Source organism: Prosopis cineraria, unplaced genomic scaffold, assembly GCF_029017545.1.
Source record: "Prosopis cineraria cultivar Desert tree isolate PC_DT_omini unplaced genomic scaffold, ASM2901754v1 PC6, whole genome shotgun sequence".
NCBI lineage: Eukaryota > Viridiplantae > Streptophyta > Magnoliopsida > Fabales > Fabaceae > Prosopis > Prosopis cineraria.
The window spans coordinates 26,970,066-26,988,224 of record NW_026555337.1 but is presented as its reverse complement, the minus strand read 5'-3'; the positions used below and the strand labels follow the sequence as shown (position 1 = coordinate 26,988,224).

General features: G+C 34.2%; 1 protein-coding gene across 3 annotated transcripts; it reads right to left on the bottom strand.

Moving 5' to 3' along the window:
• Positions 1-3,096: 3,096 nt before the first annotated feature.
• On the bottom strand, positions 3,097-16,095 carry LOC129313164 (pyruvate kinase, cytosolic isozyme). 3 transcript variants are annotated; one of them, XM_054956112.1, is made up of 5 exons: positions 15,853-16,095; positions 15,400-15,477; positions 14,189-14,454; positions 13,017-13,478; positions 3,097-4,160 (listed from the first exon to the last, which is right to left on the bottom strand). In XM_054956112.1, the coding sequence occupies exons 3-5, from the start codon at positions 14,429-14,431 to the stop codon at positions 3,348-3,350; spliced, it is 1,518 nt and encodes a 505-aa protein (XP_054812087.1). In that variant the 5' UTR covers positions 14,432-14,454; positions 15,400-15,477; positions 15,853-16,095; the 3' UTR covers positions 3,097-3,347. The 3 variants fall into 3 exon arrangements, with proteins under 3 accessions (XP_054812087.1, XP_054812086.1, XP_054812088.1); XM_054956111.1 differs by lacking the exon at positions 15,400-15,477; XM_054956113.1 differs by lacking the exon at positions 15,853-16,095 and having other exon boundaries at positions 15,269-15,409.
• Between the last annotated feature and the right edge of the window lie 2,064 nt (positions 16,096-18,159).

Genomic DNA, 18,159 nt, shown 5'->3' with positions numbered 1-18,159 from the left:
CACATCTCACAAATAAACTTAATTACTCTAATCAGGCTTAAATAATCAGATTAAAAATTTGAGGATGTTATGCATGTTCTCTAATTGTGCCCATAATTCTTGCAAGATGAACATTGAAGGCTTGGGTTTGTCTTATGAATCTTATTAGGTTGTGATGGCTCATCTATTGCTCTCTTCCTTTCTTTTGGTGATCTTCCTGGTCTTTTTGTGATAGGATGGAGGATATCTTCTCTTTACCAGTAGCTTCCCACAATTCTCATCCATTAATTGCTTTGACAGTAGGCGAGTAACAATCAATATAAGCATCTATCTTCAAGTAATTGTGAACATAATCATGAGGGTTTTCTCGCTTTACATAAATACCACTCAATGCATGTCAAAGATTGCAAATCAATGATGAATTAGTGAAACATACAATATTGATAAATCAACAATGCATAAATTGACATAGTTGCATACCTACAAGGTATACCAATCAAGTCTCACCATCTACATGTACATTTCTTTGCAAGAAGATCAACCACAAGTTTATGTGAGTAATAGGACACTTCAAATTCAAATTCCCTAAATCATCTTGCAACCTACTTTCATGATTCAATAACTTTCTTTATCCAACCTCCTTCTTGGATTAGGACATACACTTCTACGAGCTCTAAATTTCTTTCTTTTTTATTTTTTGTTCAAATGAAATCTTGTCATCATGTATGTCCATATCCATTCTAACAATCCAATGATTGGAAGTTCCCTAGTCTCTATCAAATGTCCATTAAAAGACTATGATATGTTATTCATAATCATGCCACACTTTGGATATTCCCTTGCTTAGCAATATTAGCCAATCACATTTGGATTATATTTCACATGCCTATTAGTCACTGCACCATCATCATCTACAGATTTAATTGAATGTGTTTTACGATTAGAAGAAAGTGAAACTTCAACTTCATTTTCTAATAAAGCCAAATCAGTCACATTATCAAATGCTTCTTCATCATTATTAAAACCGTCAAAGCTAAAAGTATTGTCTTCAGTGCTTGAATCCAAAAACATATTCACCCTGTTTGAAGTATCCATGTACAAATGCCTTTATATATAAACTACATCAAAGAAAAAAGTTGTAAACGCATCCTATTATAATTAATTGACACTATTAAAGCACGCAAGTGACTAAATCGTACTGTACATTATGCTTGTAGGGGACCACTAGTAGTTTGCCAAAGTTTATTTAATGGTGGGCCACAAGTAAATATCGTGTGAAGAAGAATACAACCCAAAAGCAAACAAAAAGCTCTACACTGTGGCCCATAATGCCTGTGAAGAAAACAAGAAACACTTGCTAATAATGAAGTTTGGTTCTGAGGGTACCGTCTCGACTTTTTGAAAGTTCTTTACGCATCTTCCACAGGTATAGGCGTCTTCCACTTAACTAGCGATTCACTATGGCTGAAGCTATTGTCATGCGATTCTGGCTGCAGTAAGCGATTCACGATCTCGACCTCCAACTCCGTCTCACCATCGTCGTGGGTTCTCCGTGGTTCAGCTTATAGGCTTCGATGGCAGCAGTTAGGTTTTTCAGATTAGGTTTCCTATTTGGTATTTTCATTTTTTAGTCAGTTGCCATTTTGGATGAGGTTGTGCTAGTTTGGATGCCACGTAAACAAAAGTTAACAGAGTTAACCAGCAAGCATAATCTACTATATGACCCCCTAAAAGGAAGGATGAATTTTTTTAAACAAATCAAAGTTAAGAGATTAAGTCACACTTGAATAGAATAAAAAATTAGAAGATTAAATAATTAATTTTTTTTAAATAAATGGTTATGAATTGTTTCATGTAAGTCAGAAAAGAATTTTTAACAACAATTTACTAGTTTAATAATTAATAAGTTATCAATATACATAATTAATAATTAGGAAAATTTTTCCAAAATAATAATATCTAAACCTAAAGGAAAATACAGAAAAATATGAAATAAATAATAAATCTTCTAAAAATAAGCCACAACAGCTAGTTTCCTAAAGGGAAAATTTAAAATTAATTATTTAATACTACATGGTGGAGTTAGTAAATAATAGATATTCAATGATAATAGTGACATCTTTTAATTTTGACTGTTATTAAGCTCTGTATTATAATTTTAAAAAAATATACTTGCAAGTCCTTTTAAAAAAAAAATTAAAAGGAATGCTATACAATATATAAGTTATTTTGGTTTACTAACTATCATTATAGTTTCACTCAATTTTAATTTATTATAAAAGCTCAATTAAAATAAAATAAATTATAAAAACTTAATTTAAAATTGAGTAACATAGCGACGACTGCAAATATGTTTTCCCTTATAATTTTAAAAGAAATGCTACAATGTATAGGTTATTTTGTTTGTTTGTTTTTTTTTTTTTTTGGGTAAGATAAAGGTGGGATTGAAGCAATGTATACAGTGGCCAAGACCTGTACTCGCGGTATGCCTCAATTTTTAAATTAAAGATATCCTCCTTTCGTAAACAACATATAATTAGTTAAATAAATGTAAGGGACAAACATGTCATTTGCAATTATTTTGGTTGATTGCTTCCTTTTTATTCGTACCAATCATTGCTGGCGAAAAAAAAAATTGGGCAAAAAACAAACGTCACAATGGAAAAAAAAAAAAAAGAAAAAAGGATCTTTACTTGCATGTCTTAGGCTTCATTTTTAAATTAAAGTACCTCTTTAATTTATTCTATTTTCTTTTTCTATCATCATTATAACATAATTAACTTATATTTACATTTATTTGTCATGAATAAATTACTCAAGGGGATCAATTTTGTTGGCAAAAAAATATTATCCACTCTTGACATCGTTCAGCGTTCAATCTCTCTTAAAAGAGAAATGCAAACGATCAACCACCACCATAACCTACCTTATCAACCTAGATTCCTCGTGAAAAACATGGCCAGCTCCTAAATATTTTAGTTGAGTAAGCCCTTAAAATTGCCAATGCATGAAATTTCACCCTAAAAAAAATAATCAGAGAACCTGAATCATAATAATACTTTTTACTAATAATTGGAAAAAAACAAAAGGAAAAGAAGAAGAATCACAACAAGCTGATAACCTCAAAAAGTGAATAGTTTCCATTTCAAGACAAAAATAATAGAATAATATGGTTAACCAAACCCCAGGGAACCGCCCCTAGTACACGCTTCTGGTATATAAACTGACGTTTTCATCATTCACATAAAGATTCAGATAGGTATATCCTTTCTATGTATGAAACATCATCAACTCACCGATTCAAAATTTTGCAGAGAAAGTGAGGGGGAAAAAACACAAACAGCTAGAAAACTCCTTTTACTTGGTGATCATTTCACTGTCAAGATCTTGATAACAGATGCAGTGCCGACTCGGTGCAGGGCAACGACAGCATCGCGATTCTTGCAAAGACCCTTCTTCTTGGCATGCTGAATGGCAAACTCAATAGCTTCTCCTGTTGTCTCATCATGAGAAGCTCTAGCAGATGCTGCACTTAATATTGGAACTAACCCACGGAAGATTAGGCTGTGCCTTGCAGGGGCCTCATCACTGCAAGACCAATCGAAAGTATCAGTCTTGATCTCAGGAACAACTACAGAAAGAATTGGCATGCCTGGCCTGTATTTGGCCACTAGTTTTGCAGTACTTCCTCCTCTAGTTAAAACCAATATAAGAGCTGCTTTAGCTGAGTTGGCAGTCTTGACAGCAGAAGATGCTAGACTCTCTAATGGGCTCATCGGTACTGGAGAATGTTCCATAATCCTTTTAAATACATCTCCATAATCTAGGGTGCTTTCAGCTTCGATACATATTTTGGCCATAGTCCGAACTGCAAGTTCGGGATATGCTCCAGCAGCTGTTTCACCACTTAGCATCACACAATCTGTGCCATCAAGTACTGCATTGGCAACATCAGTAGCTTCAGCTCTAGTTGGACGGGGAGATTTAATCATTGACTCCAACATTTGGGTTGCAGTCACAACTGGTTTTCCTTGAATGTTGCACTTATAAATCATGACTTTTTGAGCGAGAAATATCTTCTCAATTGGAATTTCCATTCCAAGATCACCACGTGCAACCATGAATGCATCTGTATTTGCAAGGATGTCGTCAAAATTTGCAACCCCTTCTTGGTTTTCAACCTGCCAAGTGCATGTTGATATATCAATGGCTATAAAAATAACAAAAAGTTGATTGAACACAAACTGAACATATATATCAAAAATCACAATTACACACAGATCATGGTAACATGTTTGTCAATAGAATCCCTTGAGATAAGGAAATAAAGCATCATTAAGAAAATTAAAGCACAGTGAATTCAGAGTTAAATAAGGAAAGATTTCACAGATGCCATAAGCCGAAGCTATATGTTCGGCTTCAATATTACTTCTAGCAACCACCATTTGCTTCTCCAAATAACTAAGTTGCCTCAAACATATGAACATTAGCCTAAAGTTTATCTCTAGCAATGACAGATTTTGTCCAATCAACATCACAATACAATTCAATTTTTCACCCTTGCGAAAGAAGATTCCCTTCACTGGAGCCATTTTTAGCTATCAAGATCCTGTATGTAGCAGCAAGATGAGCCTCAGAAGATTTAGTCAAAAAACAAAATGATGGCACATGGAATGTCAAATCTTGAATGAGTCAAGTATGAGCTGCCTACAAGCTTTCGGTATCTTTCAATATCAACAACAGCATATTTAACTTTATAGTCGGCTTTCATATGATTAAGTACCCACATTCTAAAGCATTCCAAGTTTTTCATGGAGATCAAGGGCATTCTACCTTTCAGATATAAGGATCCCTTTTTTTGACTTGACTACCTCCAATCCAAGGAAGTAATTCAAAATTCTGAAGTCCTTTATTCAAATTCCTTGATGAGAGCTTGTAGAGTTCTTCCTTGAAAGAAAGGCCAAACTAAGTCTGCTTGCTTGGACAAGAGGACCTTGACTTCAGCGAAAAAAACAAGGCTCTAAGTAGTCAACCTCACATGTTTAAGTGCAGACTTTTGCAACTAATCTCACTTCATGTCTATTAACCCTCCCATCAAAATTATATCTTTTATTAATGTTGAAAATTGTACCCTACGGCCAATCATTGTATTATGCACATTGTTATTTAATGAATTTCTCTTTTGTTATCATAACAATTGCAAGTTCAATATGATAACTATATCTCTGCACAAATTATAATGATTGTATTAAATGTCCCCAATTGGTTATCTTTGAGGGATCATAAATGAGACAAGACTAATATGATTTTGATTAATTATAGAGATACAAATTAAAGTCATAGGCACTTGAAAGAGTGCAAAGTGCTGGACCGACCAGCTATGAGAAAGCTGCATGGTACAAGTCATAAGCCTATCTCATATGTAATTATATCCCTAAGCCCTTTGACTTGAGATTATCATGGACTCCTACATGATAACCATTGAACTTTGACCTAATCAAAAGTCACTTTTGACCGGGTAACCATAAAGGCTATGATTGGGTGTAATAATATTCATGCAGAGGAATATGAGTGCTCAAGGTGAAATTTGTCCCTCACATTAAGTGAGATATTACTGAGCCCCTCAATAAGTAAAACCGAGAAAATGTATGCCATACTACAATGGAAAAGGTTTTTCCATCGCTACTGTCAGTTTACTTAGAGATCGAGAAAGTAACGGTCACGTAAAGGAGAATCACAATTCCATGTCTCATACTTGACTAAAATATCGCGTGATAAAAGAGATGTAATATGATTGCATGATAGGTTACATTAGATCATCAATCCCCATGTAAATTAGGTAGTTGCAATGCGTGATTAGCCCATTAACAATTTCATATAGGTCTACAGGATCACACACAAGAACAGCCCAACTCGATTTATAATATCCAAGTTCGTTGAATCTGAAATATGTCTAGATTCAATTAATGTAATATAGGATGAACGAATTTTATATATATATATATATTTGAATAATTATTTGATAGATATTTATATATATATTTATATGAAATACAAAATTCAAAATATAATTTTATGTGTTATATATCAGATATATATATATATATATTATCTATATTTATTTTATGTATCATATACATATGTATGTATATGATATTTAATATGTATATGATACATAAAATTAAATATAGATAATATATAGATATATATATATATTATACATAAAATTAAATATAGATAATATAATATATATATATATTTTTTCAAAATATATGTGTATATATATATTCGTATATAATATGATATGTATATGTGATATATATTATATTATATTATCTTATGTTAGTTTTAAATTCAATTTTATATGATTGATTAAATTTAATAACTAACATGATAAGAGAGAATATTATGTCAGTTTTATAATTTAAATTTATAAGATAAATTCGAAATAGAGATGATATTATGGATTAAATAAGATAAATTTAATTAAATTTTCGTGAACATTTAAGTGAGAAACAAAAAACCCTTATCTATATACTATATATAAATAGGGACGTCCTAATGAAGGCAAAGAGAGAGTTAGAAAAGTTCTAACGGCAAAAACACTAAAACCCACGAAACAACCTATAGAAAGGAAAATTAACGTTCAAAGAAGAACGGACGCTGAGATTGCCAGTTTTATTATAAAACTGACATAATATTATAAAACTGACATAATATTAACGATCAAATTGCAGTAAGGATTTTCGTTTGCAATTGTTTGAATGAATGTTTGTAACTTAATTTTCAAAAAAAATTGTCAAAAACCTAACTGTCATAAATTTCTTATTATAGGACTTTATTGTCATTCTCCCTAACTTTGCCTATGTTTATAGTCAGTCCCAAGCCCGGGTAAAGGAGGAGGGTTGTGTTAGGCCATCAACAGCCAATGTAAAACTTTGTTGAATCTATCATGAACATGGACAATAGACGTTATAATGTTAATGCTAGGTCGTTGCCCGTAAGTAACGCGCTGCATGGCTCGAGTACAGTGATAAGTGAGTTAGAGCCGCTGCATCGGCACCCGGATGTAGTGTTAAACTAGCAAGGGCTACCGCGTCATTCTGGACGCAAGCGGCTAAAGAAGTTAGTCCATAAGAGCAAAATTAGATTCGGTACTTGGAATGTTGGGACATTAAATTGTAAATCTGTAGAGGTTGTAGGGGTTATGATTCAAAGGAAAATCAATATCCTTTGCCTGCAAGAAACAAAATGGCATGGAGAAGAAGCTAAGGATATTCAAGGTTTCAAACTTTGATATACAGGAAAAGTAAGTGCACGCAATGGAGTAGGCATCATTATAGATAAAGAGTGAAAGAAGAACGTTGTAGAAGTTAGCAGAATTGGAGATAGAATTATTTCCTTAAAAATGATAATTGGACGTGAGACTTTTAATATTGTTAGCGCTTATGCGCCGCAAGTCGGGACAGAAGCCAATCTTAAGGAATTATTTTGGGAGGATCTGGAGGGGTTGATTCGACACATACCACAGAGTGAAAAGATTTTTATTGGAGGAGACTTTAATGGGCATGTCGGGAGGGAAGTTGGTTAGTATGCGAGGGTGCATGGTGGTTTTGGTTTTAGAGGGCTAAATAATGAAGGACATACTCTTCTTGATCTCTCATTGGCATATGATTTTAAGATTGCCAACACTTGTTTCAAGAAGAGAAATGATCATCTCATCACTTATAAAAGTGTAGCCTCAAGGTCACAGATTGATTTTCTTTTGGTTAAGAACACAGATAGAAGACTTTGTAAAAATTGCAAGGTGATCCCCGGAGATGCTGTAACGACACAACATAGGATCCTAGTCCTTGATGTGTGTATTTTGAGTAAAATCCAAAAACGTCGACAAGTAGTAGCACCAAAGATTAGGTGGTGGCAATTAAAAGGTGAGAAGCAAGATATTTTCAAGCGAAATCTTTTGGATAAACGAATTTAGGAATCTCAGGGAAGTGCTAACATCATATGGGAGGATATGGCTAAAAAGATACGGGAGGTTGCAAAAGTAGTTTTGGGAGAATCGAAAGGTTCTGGTCCGAGAGATAGGGAGTCTTGGTGGTGGAATAATAGTGTACCGGACAAAATCAAATATAAGAATAACTGTTTTAAAGCCATACATTTGTGTAACAATGAGGAAAATTAAGAAAGGTACCGTATGGCTAAGAAAGAAACTAAGAGAGCTGTTGGTGAAGCTCGTTCTAAAACTTTTGAAGAATTTTATAAGAACCTTGAGACGAAGGAAGGAGAGCAAAATATTTATAAGATTGCCAAGAGTAGGGAAAGAAAATCAAGAGATCTAAAACAGGTAAGGTGTATTAAAGATGAAGAGGGAAGAATTTTAGTTACAGATGATGAAATTAAAAATAGATGGGAGACTTACTTTTCTAAACTTTTCAATGATGGAGAAGATTCATCCAGTAACTTGGAGGATTTAATAACTGGTGAAGGAGAACAAAATTTGTCATTCTATCGAATAATACGTGATAAGGAGGTAAAGGAAGTTCTTAAAAAAATGCAAATGGTAGAGCCAATGGACCTGATTGTATATCTATCGAAGCGTGAAAATGTTTAGGTGAAGAAGGGGTGAGATGGTTAACTAAGTTATTTAATGTGATTTTATGGTTCAAGAAAATGCCTGATGAGTGGAGGAAAAGTACATTAATTCCTATTTATAAAAATAAAGAAGATATTCAGAATTGTACTAACTATAGAGGGATTAAACTCATGAGTCACACAATGAAATTGTGGAAGAAAGTAATTGAGCACAAGTTGAGATTGGAGACAAGTATTTTTGAGAATCAATTTGGTTTTATGCCAGGTAGATCAACTACAGAGGCAATTTATCTACTAAGGGGATTAATGAAAAAGTATCGTTTTAAAGATAAAGATCTACACATGATTTTTATTGATTTGGAAAAAGCTTATGACCATATACCAAGAGAAGTGCTTTGGAAAGTGTGCGAAAAAAAGGGAGTACGGATTGCTTATATTAAAGCCATACAAGATATGCATGAGGGAGTAAAAACTAGTATAAGAACGCCTAGTGGTCAAACAAAGGATTTTCCTATAAAGATTGGATTACATCAGGGATCATCTCTGAGTCTTTATTTGTTCAACTTAATTTTAAATGTTTTGACGAAACATATTCAAGAGGAAATCCCGAAATGTATGCTCTTCGCGGATGATATAGTTCTTATAGCAGAGACAAGAGAAGAGGTTAATTGCAAACTTGAGTTATGAAGGAGGACATTAGAGTCGAAAGGTTTTCGTCTGAGTAGAAGTAAGACGGAATATTTATATTGTAAATTTGGTAAAGGACTATTCGACAATAATTTGGAAGTGAAATTGGGAGATCAAATTATACCTCAAGTGGAAAAGTTTAGATATTTGAAAGCCATTATTCAAAATGATGGCGAAATCAATGGAGATATTTCACATAATTCAAGCTGGGTGGTTTAATTGGAGAAAAGCTAAAGGAGTTATTTGTGACCGTAAGGTGCCTAATAAACTTAAAGGAAAGTTTTATCGCACTACTATCAGACCGGCAATGTTATATAATAGTGAATGTTGGGCTCTAACGGGACAGCAAAAGCATAAAGTTGGAGTAGCAGAGATGAGAATATTACGATGGATGTGCGGACATACACGTAAAGATAAAATTCGAGATGAGCACGTACGCGAAAAAGTGAGGGTGGCACCTATTGAGGAAAAAATGGTAGAAAATCAGTTGAGATGGTTTGGGCATATACAAAGAAGACCAAGGGAGGCACCAGTGAGAAGAGTGGAACATATAACTTTGAGTCCGATTAAGAGAGGTAGAGGAAGGCTAAGAGAACACTCTTGGAAGTTGTTAAACGCGATCTCTTAGTTAATAATATTCCTAAAAGCTTTATAAATGATAGAGCACAATGACGTCTTGCAATCCATGTAGCCGACCCCACCTAGTGGGATAAAGGCTTGTTGTTGTTGTTGTATTGTCATTCTCCCTATCATAAGATACCAATTTGCCAATAGAAACTTAGTGCAAGGTTTGCTTGAGGATGTAGAAATATCAAGACAATCATCCTCATAGACCCTTATTTCAAACTAGAAAAAGGGAATGGGTAAGCCTCTACCTCAGGTGATTTTCTTCCTAGAATGTGCAACTATGTCCTATTAGGTAGTAGACCAAAAATTAGTCTCCCATCTAGTAGCATTCACAAGTTCATAATCAAAAAGAACAAGTGAGTGATGGACCTAATTGCCGACAAGGACAAATTTTGGACTACAACCAAATTGGGAAGGGTTCCTGAATGCAAATAAAAAAAATGTTATCAATGTTTCCCACCCAAAAATGGAAATGGAAAAACTAGAAAAACTTGAATGCTTATTCTCATCTACTTAAAATCTTGTTTCCAAATCAATTCAAGGCATGTAATTTATTTACATTATTTACTCCATAAAAAGCTCTTGTTATTAATATTATTAACACTTTAAAATCCACTTGTTCTAATTTGATAGGATAAAAATATATTAAGTATATAAGACTAAATACTTAAATATTCTACAGTGGAAATTTTTGGAGAATAGGGTTTTATTTTATAAAATGGCATAATCCATGATACAGAATTTTGGCAAAGTGGCAGAGAGAAATACCAGTCATTCTAGAAAAGTATTGAGTAACCCAAAAGCTTGTTACTGTTAAGCAAGTGGGCAGGGGTGGTACACCCAAACCAAGAAAACAGAGGTATGGGGCAAAACTTGCAGAAAGGTGGGGCAAAGTGCTTGAAAGTTTAGGGCTTCTTTGATCATGCTTTCTGTTTTTATGTTCTCGAATCAATTTTGTAGAATGGTCTTTTAGAACAAGTTTTCAAAACAAAATGAAAAAAATCTGTTTGAATCATTATTTTGAATAACATATCCAAACTGATAAAATAAAGGGGTAAAGAATAATTAATTTTATTGGCACAAGTGTCATTAATGAAAGCATGATATTTTCTACCTTTTTTCTAGTTTTGCAGAACTAAATGTAACAAAACATCTAAAAGATGTTCTGGTTTTTTTAATTCTGCAGAGCAACTTTTAACCTTTTTGTTTTCCAGAACAGATAACAGAAAACACATTTTTGAACAGGTATTTTAATTTTTTTCCCTAAGAACAAAAACCTGTTATGAAAACAGGTTGCCAAACAGGCCCTTGGTTTTTTTTTTTTTTTAATGAGTATTCTATTTGTGAGATATGAAGAGGTTAAGACAACTTCCCTCACACAATGTTTAGGCACATTCATGGTATAGACCAGCCACTAGGTATATTCAATCACTACGTCCTAGATACCTAGCCCTGAAAATACATGGCTATCACAAGAATAATCAGCAACAGAGTTGTTATCCTCAATTACTTTACTGATTGAGAGCAAATCACATACAAGAATACGAATTTAATAGATTCAAAAAAGGGACAGCAATTACAAGTGTCTTTGCCTTGACCACTCAAGGCAATAGTCACTCTAAGGCCCACCACCTTGTGCAAAGCTCATTATCAGTCACAGCAGGACCTGTGAAAGAAAGTGCAACAGTTTCTGTTAGGGTATGGCTATGGACCATTCCTTGCATAAGCTTCTTTTAGGCTCCCTCTTTTCTCACCTTAGAGTTTCATTGAGCCAACGTAGAAATGTTATGGCCAATGCTCAACCAAGAACATCATATTTGTTACTAACAACACCCAGGAAAAAAATTGATAGGTCTTCTTTGAACTATCTTGCAATTGGTGGTAAATTAAGCAATGCTCTCCTATGTAACATTTTCTAGAGAGTCAAGTTGTTACCAATATCTAGTAAAAGTATACAATAATTGGTTTGCTAACATGGCACCTTGCTTCAGGTCATGAATGAGGCTCTCAATGTCATAGCTCTCTGTTTCACTTCCCTGTGTAGAGTGACTCCAAAATAGTTGCTTTGAAGAGGAGGTAATTTCCCCCAATTTATGTGGTCAAAGAGTTCATAAGCCATGAAACCACTAGATTATTATTAGCATTCCTATGCTTCAAATGTAAGATCATCATGTGTTCAATTGTTAGCATTCCTATGCTTCATCACAGACTAATTCCACAAGATGTAGTTTAACACATAGAGCTTATGGTTAGTGATGATCACTGGTGAAGGCTTGACAACTCCTAGATTGGGCTGAGCATGCCCTTGGAATGTTGCAATGCCATGGCTGGAGTTGACTCCACTCTCTCACTCATACTGGATAAAAAGTTGAACCAGTACTTGAGCATACAGGTAGATTGGCTTTGTAGCCATAATACCATGAAGAAAGAGTGACAAGATTGAGGTAACTGAATAATTTTACATATCCAAAAGGAAATGTGAATTCCATTTATATACGGATCATGGCAACATTTTGCCAGTAGAATCTCCCAGGACAAGATAATAAAGCACAAGACAAATAAGGCAAAATAAATATTGTATATGACAGCGAAGAAACAGATCTAGAACTAGCAAAGAAAGAAACCAGCGATTCTAATACTTAAGAGATAGAATCGCAATCAAGGAATAATGGCTAGTTACCAAGAAGAAAGAACATTTCAAATTACAGATGGCATCCAGAAGCACAGATGTGTGACTGCATTAGGCAGATCAATGCTCCATTCTCCAAAATAACGATTTAGGGCATGTTTTGATGGGCAATAATAGAGGGAAAGGAAAGAGAAGGGGTTTCAACAGAACGCTTTTGATATTTTATAAGGATGGGGTAGATTTTTTTTTTTTTTTAACAAATGAAAAACTGTTAAAATCACAAAGGTGGGTAGCGTTTTCAACTAACCTCAACATACTCCAAAAACTCTCCCTGCTTTATACTTTAAAGTTCTCAAGGCTCAAGGAATTCTGGAGGAAAAAGATTTGCCAAACAGCAGGAAAGAAAATTACCACTAAACCCTTTCATTCCTTTCTCAACAGCCTAACATACGCTTAAAGAGAACAAAATGGGGGAAATATGAACAGGGTGACAACATACCTTGGACATGAGAAGAATGTTCTTTGAATGTTTTCCTAGTAGTTTCCGAACCTCCACCAAGTCTGAACCTTTTCGAACAAAAGAAAGGGCAATCATATCAATTTTGTTGGGAACTCCCCATGCCAAGATATCTTCCTTGTCTTTCTCTGTCAATGTAGGGAGATCAACTATCACTCCAGGCAGATTAACATTCTTTCTCTCACCAAGAACTGCAGCATTCTCACAACGGCATCGAACTAAGCCCAAATTTTTGTCACATGATAAGACTGTAAATGAGATTGTTCCATCTGAGCATAACACCACACTGCCTGGCTTCAAATCCTCAGCCAACTTTTTGTAGCTCATGCAGATCATATTCTCATCACCTTTTATGCTATAGTCAGTTGATATGGTTATTTCCTGACCTTGTTTCAATTGAATAGGCTTACCATCCTTTAGAAATCCAGTTCGAATCTCTGGGCCCTACAACATCAGAGAGAACGACAATTGAGAAATGCCATAGACTGACAAGTTTCCCTTCATGCATAAAAAAGTTAGACATGCGCATCGACACATCTCCTTTGAAACTAAGTATGCAATTGGCATAACATGTTTGCTATTACATGAAGACAGAAGTACTAAAAATGAAAAGAAAGAACTTAGGGCCTGCCTGATTCTGTTCTCAATTTTCACATTCTTAAAACAATTCTGTAAAGTAATTTTTTAAACAAGTCTTGGAAACAAAAAATGCAACCAAAAAAAAAATGATTGAATCATTATTCTAAAATACATAGCTAAAGTGGTGAAATGATGGGTGAAATAATTATTCACTTTATCATATGTCATAGATGAAAAGATAATTTTTTTTTGGTTGGATAACAAAACATGATATTTAAACCTTTTAAACCATGACAGAGTGTTCAAGGTATCAAAAATATCGATAATAGTTTATCTACCTGCTCTTAACAATTTTTTGGACTCAGCTCTGACAAGTGTTTTAGTATAAGGCGAGATGACATCGCAAAAATAGGTAAAACTGAATAGAAAAAATAAAAGTAACTAACTCAGCAGTTACAATTACAGATAATGAACAGGGGGTAAGTATAGATGAAGATGATAAACAAGTTTTCATCCAATAAAAAAATAAAATTAAAAAAATTGGTAAACAAGTACTGAGAATGGGGCTGAAATACCTTGGTATCGAGCATGACGGCACACAGAATACCGGTGCTTTCCATAGCTGCCCTAAGGTTATCGAGAGTTTCCTGGTGATATTCATGTGATCCATGAGAGAAATTGAAGCGAGCAACGTTCATGCCTGCACGCAGAAGCTTCTCGATCATAGGGACCGACCTGGATGCCGGTCCAAGTGTACAAACGATCTTCGTCTTAGGCTTCTTCTCTATCGCAACCTCTCCATTCTCGTAGAGAGCCATCTTCGATTGTCAATGAAATGACGCTGAATAAGAACAAATAATTGATATTTGATGGTCAGCTATAATATTTATCATTCAAGTTCTTACAATTGTCATAATCATATCCATCCATCCAATCCAATTAATTTTTAATATTTAAATCCATATATCTATATATTATATTAAGCAAACGTTATCTTTAACTTAAGCACAAAACATGAAATTGCATATGAAATGTCAGGACTTGATTTGTAAAAAAAAAAAAAAAATCCTTAAAACGCTTATAAAAGTGTTTCAAAATTATTTCTCATCCATTACAAACAAATCATTAATATCTAAAATTGAACAAACTTAGAATGTCATATATTTAAATTTAAAATACAAAATAGAGGAGCACTTGGGTAGAGTAGAGTTTTTTTTTTTTTTTGGGTTATTTCCTTAACATATACAAGAGAATACTACCTGATGGCTACTGAAAAACCAGCAAAGCGCACACAAATAGAATCTTATATATACAATCATACACTCACAATTTATATATGTCCTGGTACAGTATATGATTAATATGTCATCTACTTTTTTAAAAAAATCATATTTATGTTATTTTTTTCTACCAGTTATGTTTTTGCCACATTTTGTCAAAATTTCTCCATGAGAACATTATACTGAAGAGGAAGAGGACTTCCCACGGCGTGATTTTTTTTTTTTTTTTTTTTTGGGCCGCAAGTCGCAAGGTGATTTACGCTTTAGATTGATGGCACCTAGCACTAAGGTTTGAAGTATAGTTCTCAGCCAGTAAAGAAAAAACCAAAGATTAAAAAAATTCCAAAACAAAAAAATGTTGAAAAACGGGTGTGCCCAGGCGTAGCTCCCGCCGGCCTGCCCGGCCCATGGCCCCCGTTGGACAAGAAAAAGCGCGACAGGAAAGGACTCGCCCTTTTTCAAGGGCAAGTTTTTTTCTTCAGATACTGAAATTTGAAGAAACCTACCTCTCTTAGAAGGGAAATACGGGAATCCAAATTAATTCTGCCTGGGATCAAATTCGTATGAAAACCAGGGAACCAAGCCTTCAATAGAAAGAACAAATTAGAATGAAATGGATTATTGAAGAACCAAAGCAATCAGAACAATGGTTTCCGACCCAAGAATTTCATTTTAATGGATATTGAAAACTAGGTAACCAAGCCTTCAAGAAAAAGAACAAATTAAAATGAAATGGATTGTTGAAGAACCAAAACAATCAGAACAATAGCTTCCAATCCAAGCTTTTTTTTCATTTAACAGATCAATCACCCAAAAGACTTCAGCTCTCCATATATTCACAAGATTCCAGACAAAATCAGAGCACAGCACAACAAAGGATCAAAAAAAAAATTAAAGCCTCTAATGACTGGCATGAAAAACCAGAAGATCTCAAAAACAGAAGGAGGAAGAATAAATACCTCAGCCAAAAAAGAAGAACCAAGCGATGAGCAGATCAGAGAAGAGAAGGGGAAAAAGATGAGACCTCACGACGAAGAAATGGAGAAGGCAACGTCACGACGATTGCGTGGAGAAGACTGGCAAGGAGGAACGGAGAAGAGGAGCGGCGTCGACCGGCTAGCGGCGGCGTAATAGCGAGAGCGAATGGCCGGGCGAGGCCGAGGGCGAGAGGAGGCTACAAAGCGACGAGGTCATGCCCTGAGGGAAATTTAAAGTGGAAATAACTGTAAATAAAACCAAGAGACCGATTTTATTTGGAAAAAATACGATGAAGTGCCCGGGAATATTAGGATAACAACTAGAGATCCCAAAATTTTAAAATTAAATTTAAAGACTATAGTCTTTTATTTATAATTTTAAAAATAAGTTTTTTTACTAAATACCCCCTTTCAAAAATGAAAAATCAACAGCCTTTCCTGAACAATTTATCAGTTCTCCATGACGTCAGCTTCACCAGAATTGGTCCCAAAACAAAAACAAAAAACAAAAAAATCTCCAGAAAATCATATCCAAATAGCATCAATGAATTTTTCAAATTCCAGTTTCAATTGTTGAAAGAAAATTTTACTTACAAAACTTTTCCAGATTTACAAGTGATTTTAGAAAAAATATCAACCAAGAACCACTGTAATTTATTTATATAAGTTAAAAATTAATAGATTTTAAAATTTTAATGCAGTTACTTAGTCCTTACTAATATTAATTTTTACATTAAATAATCAAATTACTTTTAAAATAAAAAATAATAAAAAAGTCACCCACACTATCACCAACATTGAAATGTTGATACACTTTTATTTTTTTAATCTAACTTAGACATTGGGGCACGATATGGTTTAAGTAGCATTTTTTGGTAAAATCGATACTAAATATTAGTGATTTTGGTGAAAATTGTTACTATTGTCACATTTATATAAGTCTTCACCTCCCTCATTTTTCCACTTTTGGCAAACAAATTCTCTCACCTATGCTTTTAAAAATCTCTTGTGTGCCCCCGTTGAAAATGTTTCCAAAGATGCGTTCTCGCCACCTACTAGTGTTCAACTTGGACAGCATATTCAATGATAATGACCCAAAGGAGTAGCCATAGCAAGAGGATGTTAAGGGTGATTCAAAAGCTGAAAACCTTGAGGAATTTTTGGGCAAGAGATGTCTGAGTCTCATAGGACCAATAGCTAGACCAACATGTAGAAGAAAAGCTATAGGGTTATGATGCAAGTTAAGTATTTATTTAAATTTATTTATTTTAATTTTTTAATTAATTATTTAATTTAAATATTTTTAAAGCCCAATGGCAATACCTATGAGAGGATATTACAGGAGTGAGATCGTTGGATCTTGCCTGAAAGTCTTTGCATGCTGATGAGGTGAAACTTAGCTAGGCAGCCTGTAACCCTCCCCCATATTCTCTAGATATAGAAGAAGATTAATAGAATTACCACTCTAATACACCAATCAGTAATCAAAGAATTTAGTTTGAAAAGCTATAGCCAAAGATTTGCTTTGCAAAATTACCAAAATCATGATGTAGTCATAGCAACATGCAACGGAAATAAATTATATACATTCATCTCACCAATTACATGCATTAAAAACTAGGAAATCAAGTTGAAATATAAGTCATGCACTGTGGCGTGCAATACGTGCGCTGCAACATGTGGCACAAAGCCACATGCCCAACTTTCTGTGCCATGCGCCATAGCATGTGACACCATGCACCATGATGTGCTTGTCCAAATTGTTGCTGTCATTTTGACAGTAAAATGACGAACTTCCAACGTGCGTTGTTTCCACATATGACATTCGATCGGAGTGATTTAAGTGCCCACACAAAGCTTATCTCATAAGCTAGCTAATGAGATAGGTTTAGACATGATCTAATGATCCGATTAAAATTTAGACACTCAAGTGCAAAATCATTTTTTTAAAAAATTTTGTGCATCTAAGCGCTCAAATCATTCCCTTTCTCTTATTAACCACACAAGGCCTTGATCAAGTTCAAAAGGACCTAATACACCTGATTGACCATAATATATCACAATTTTACACAAATATCAAAATTTAATCCTTCAACAGCCAACTTTCACATTTCTCAACCTTCTATAAAACAACACTTTGACACATCTAGGCCTTCTTAGCCATTTTTCTCAACCATTCATATAGAATCACATCCATAACATTCGCAATACAATTTTAGCCCAAATTACTCATTTCATTATAATTTCACATATGGCCTTAAGATTCACCAACATTTTCCACATTTTCCA

Bases quoted from the DNA above. Each gene is read 5' to 3' on its own strand.
- LOC129313164 (XM_054956112.1), bottom strand. From the start codon at position 14,431: ATGGCTCTCTACGAGAATGGAGAGGTTGCGATAGAGAAGAAGCCTAAG. The intron at 13,479-14,188 runs GTATTTCAGCCC...CTGATGTTGTAG, and splicing joins CCGTCATGCTCGATACCAAG to GGCCCAGAGATTCGAACTGG. The intron at 4,161-13,016 runs GTATGTTGTCAC...TGCACTTGGCAG, and splicing joins ACATTCTTCTCATGTCCAAG to GTTGAAAACCAAGAAGGGGT.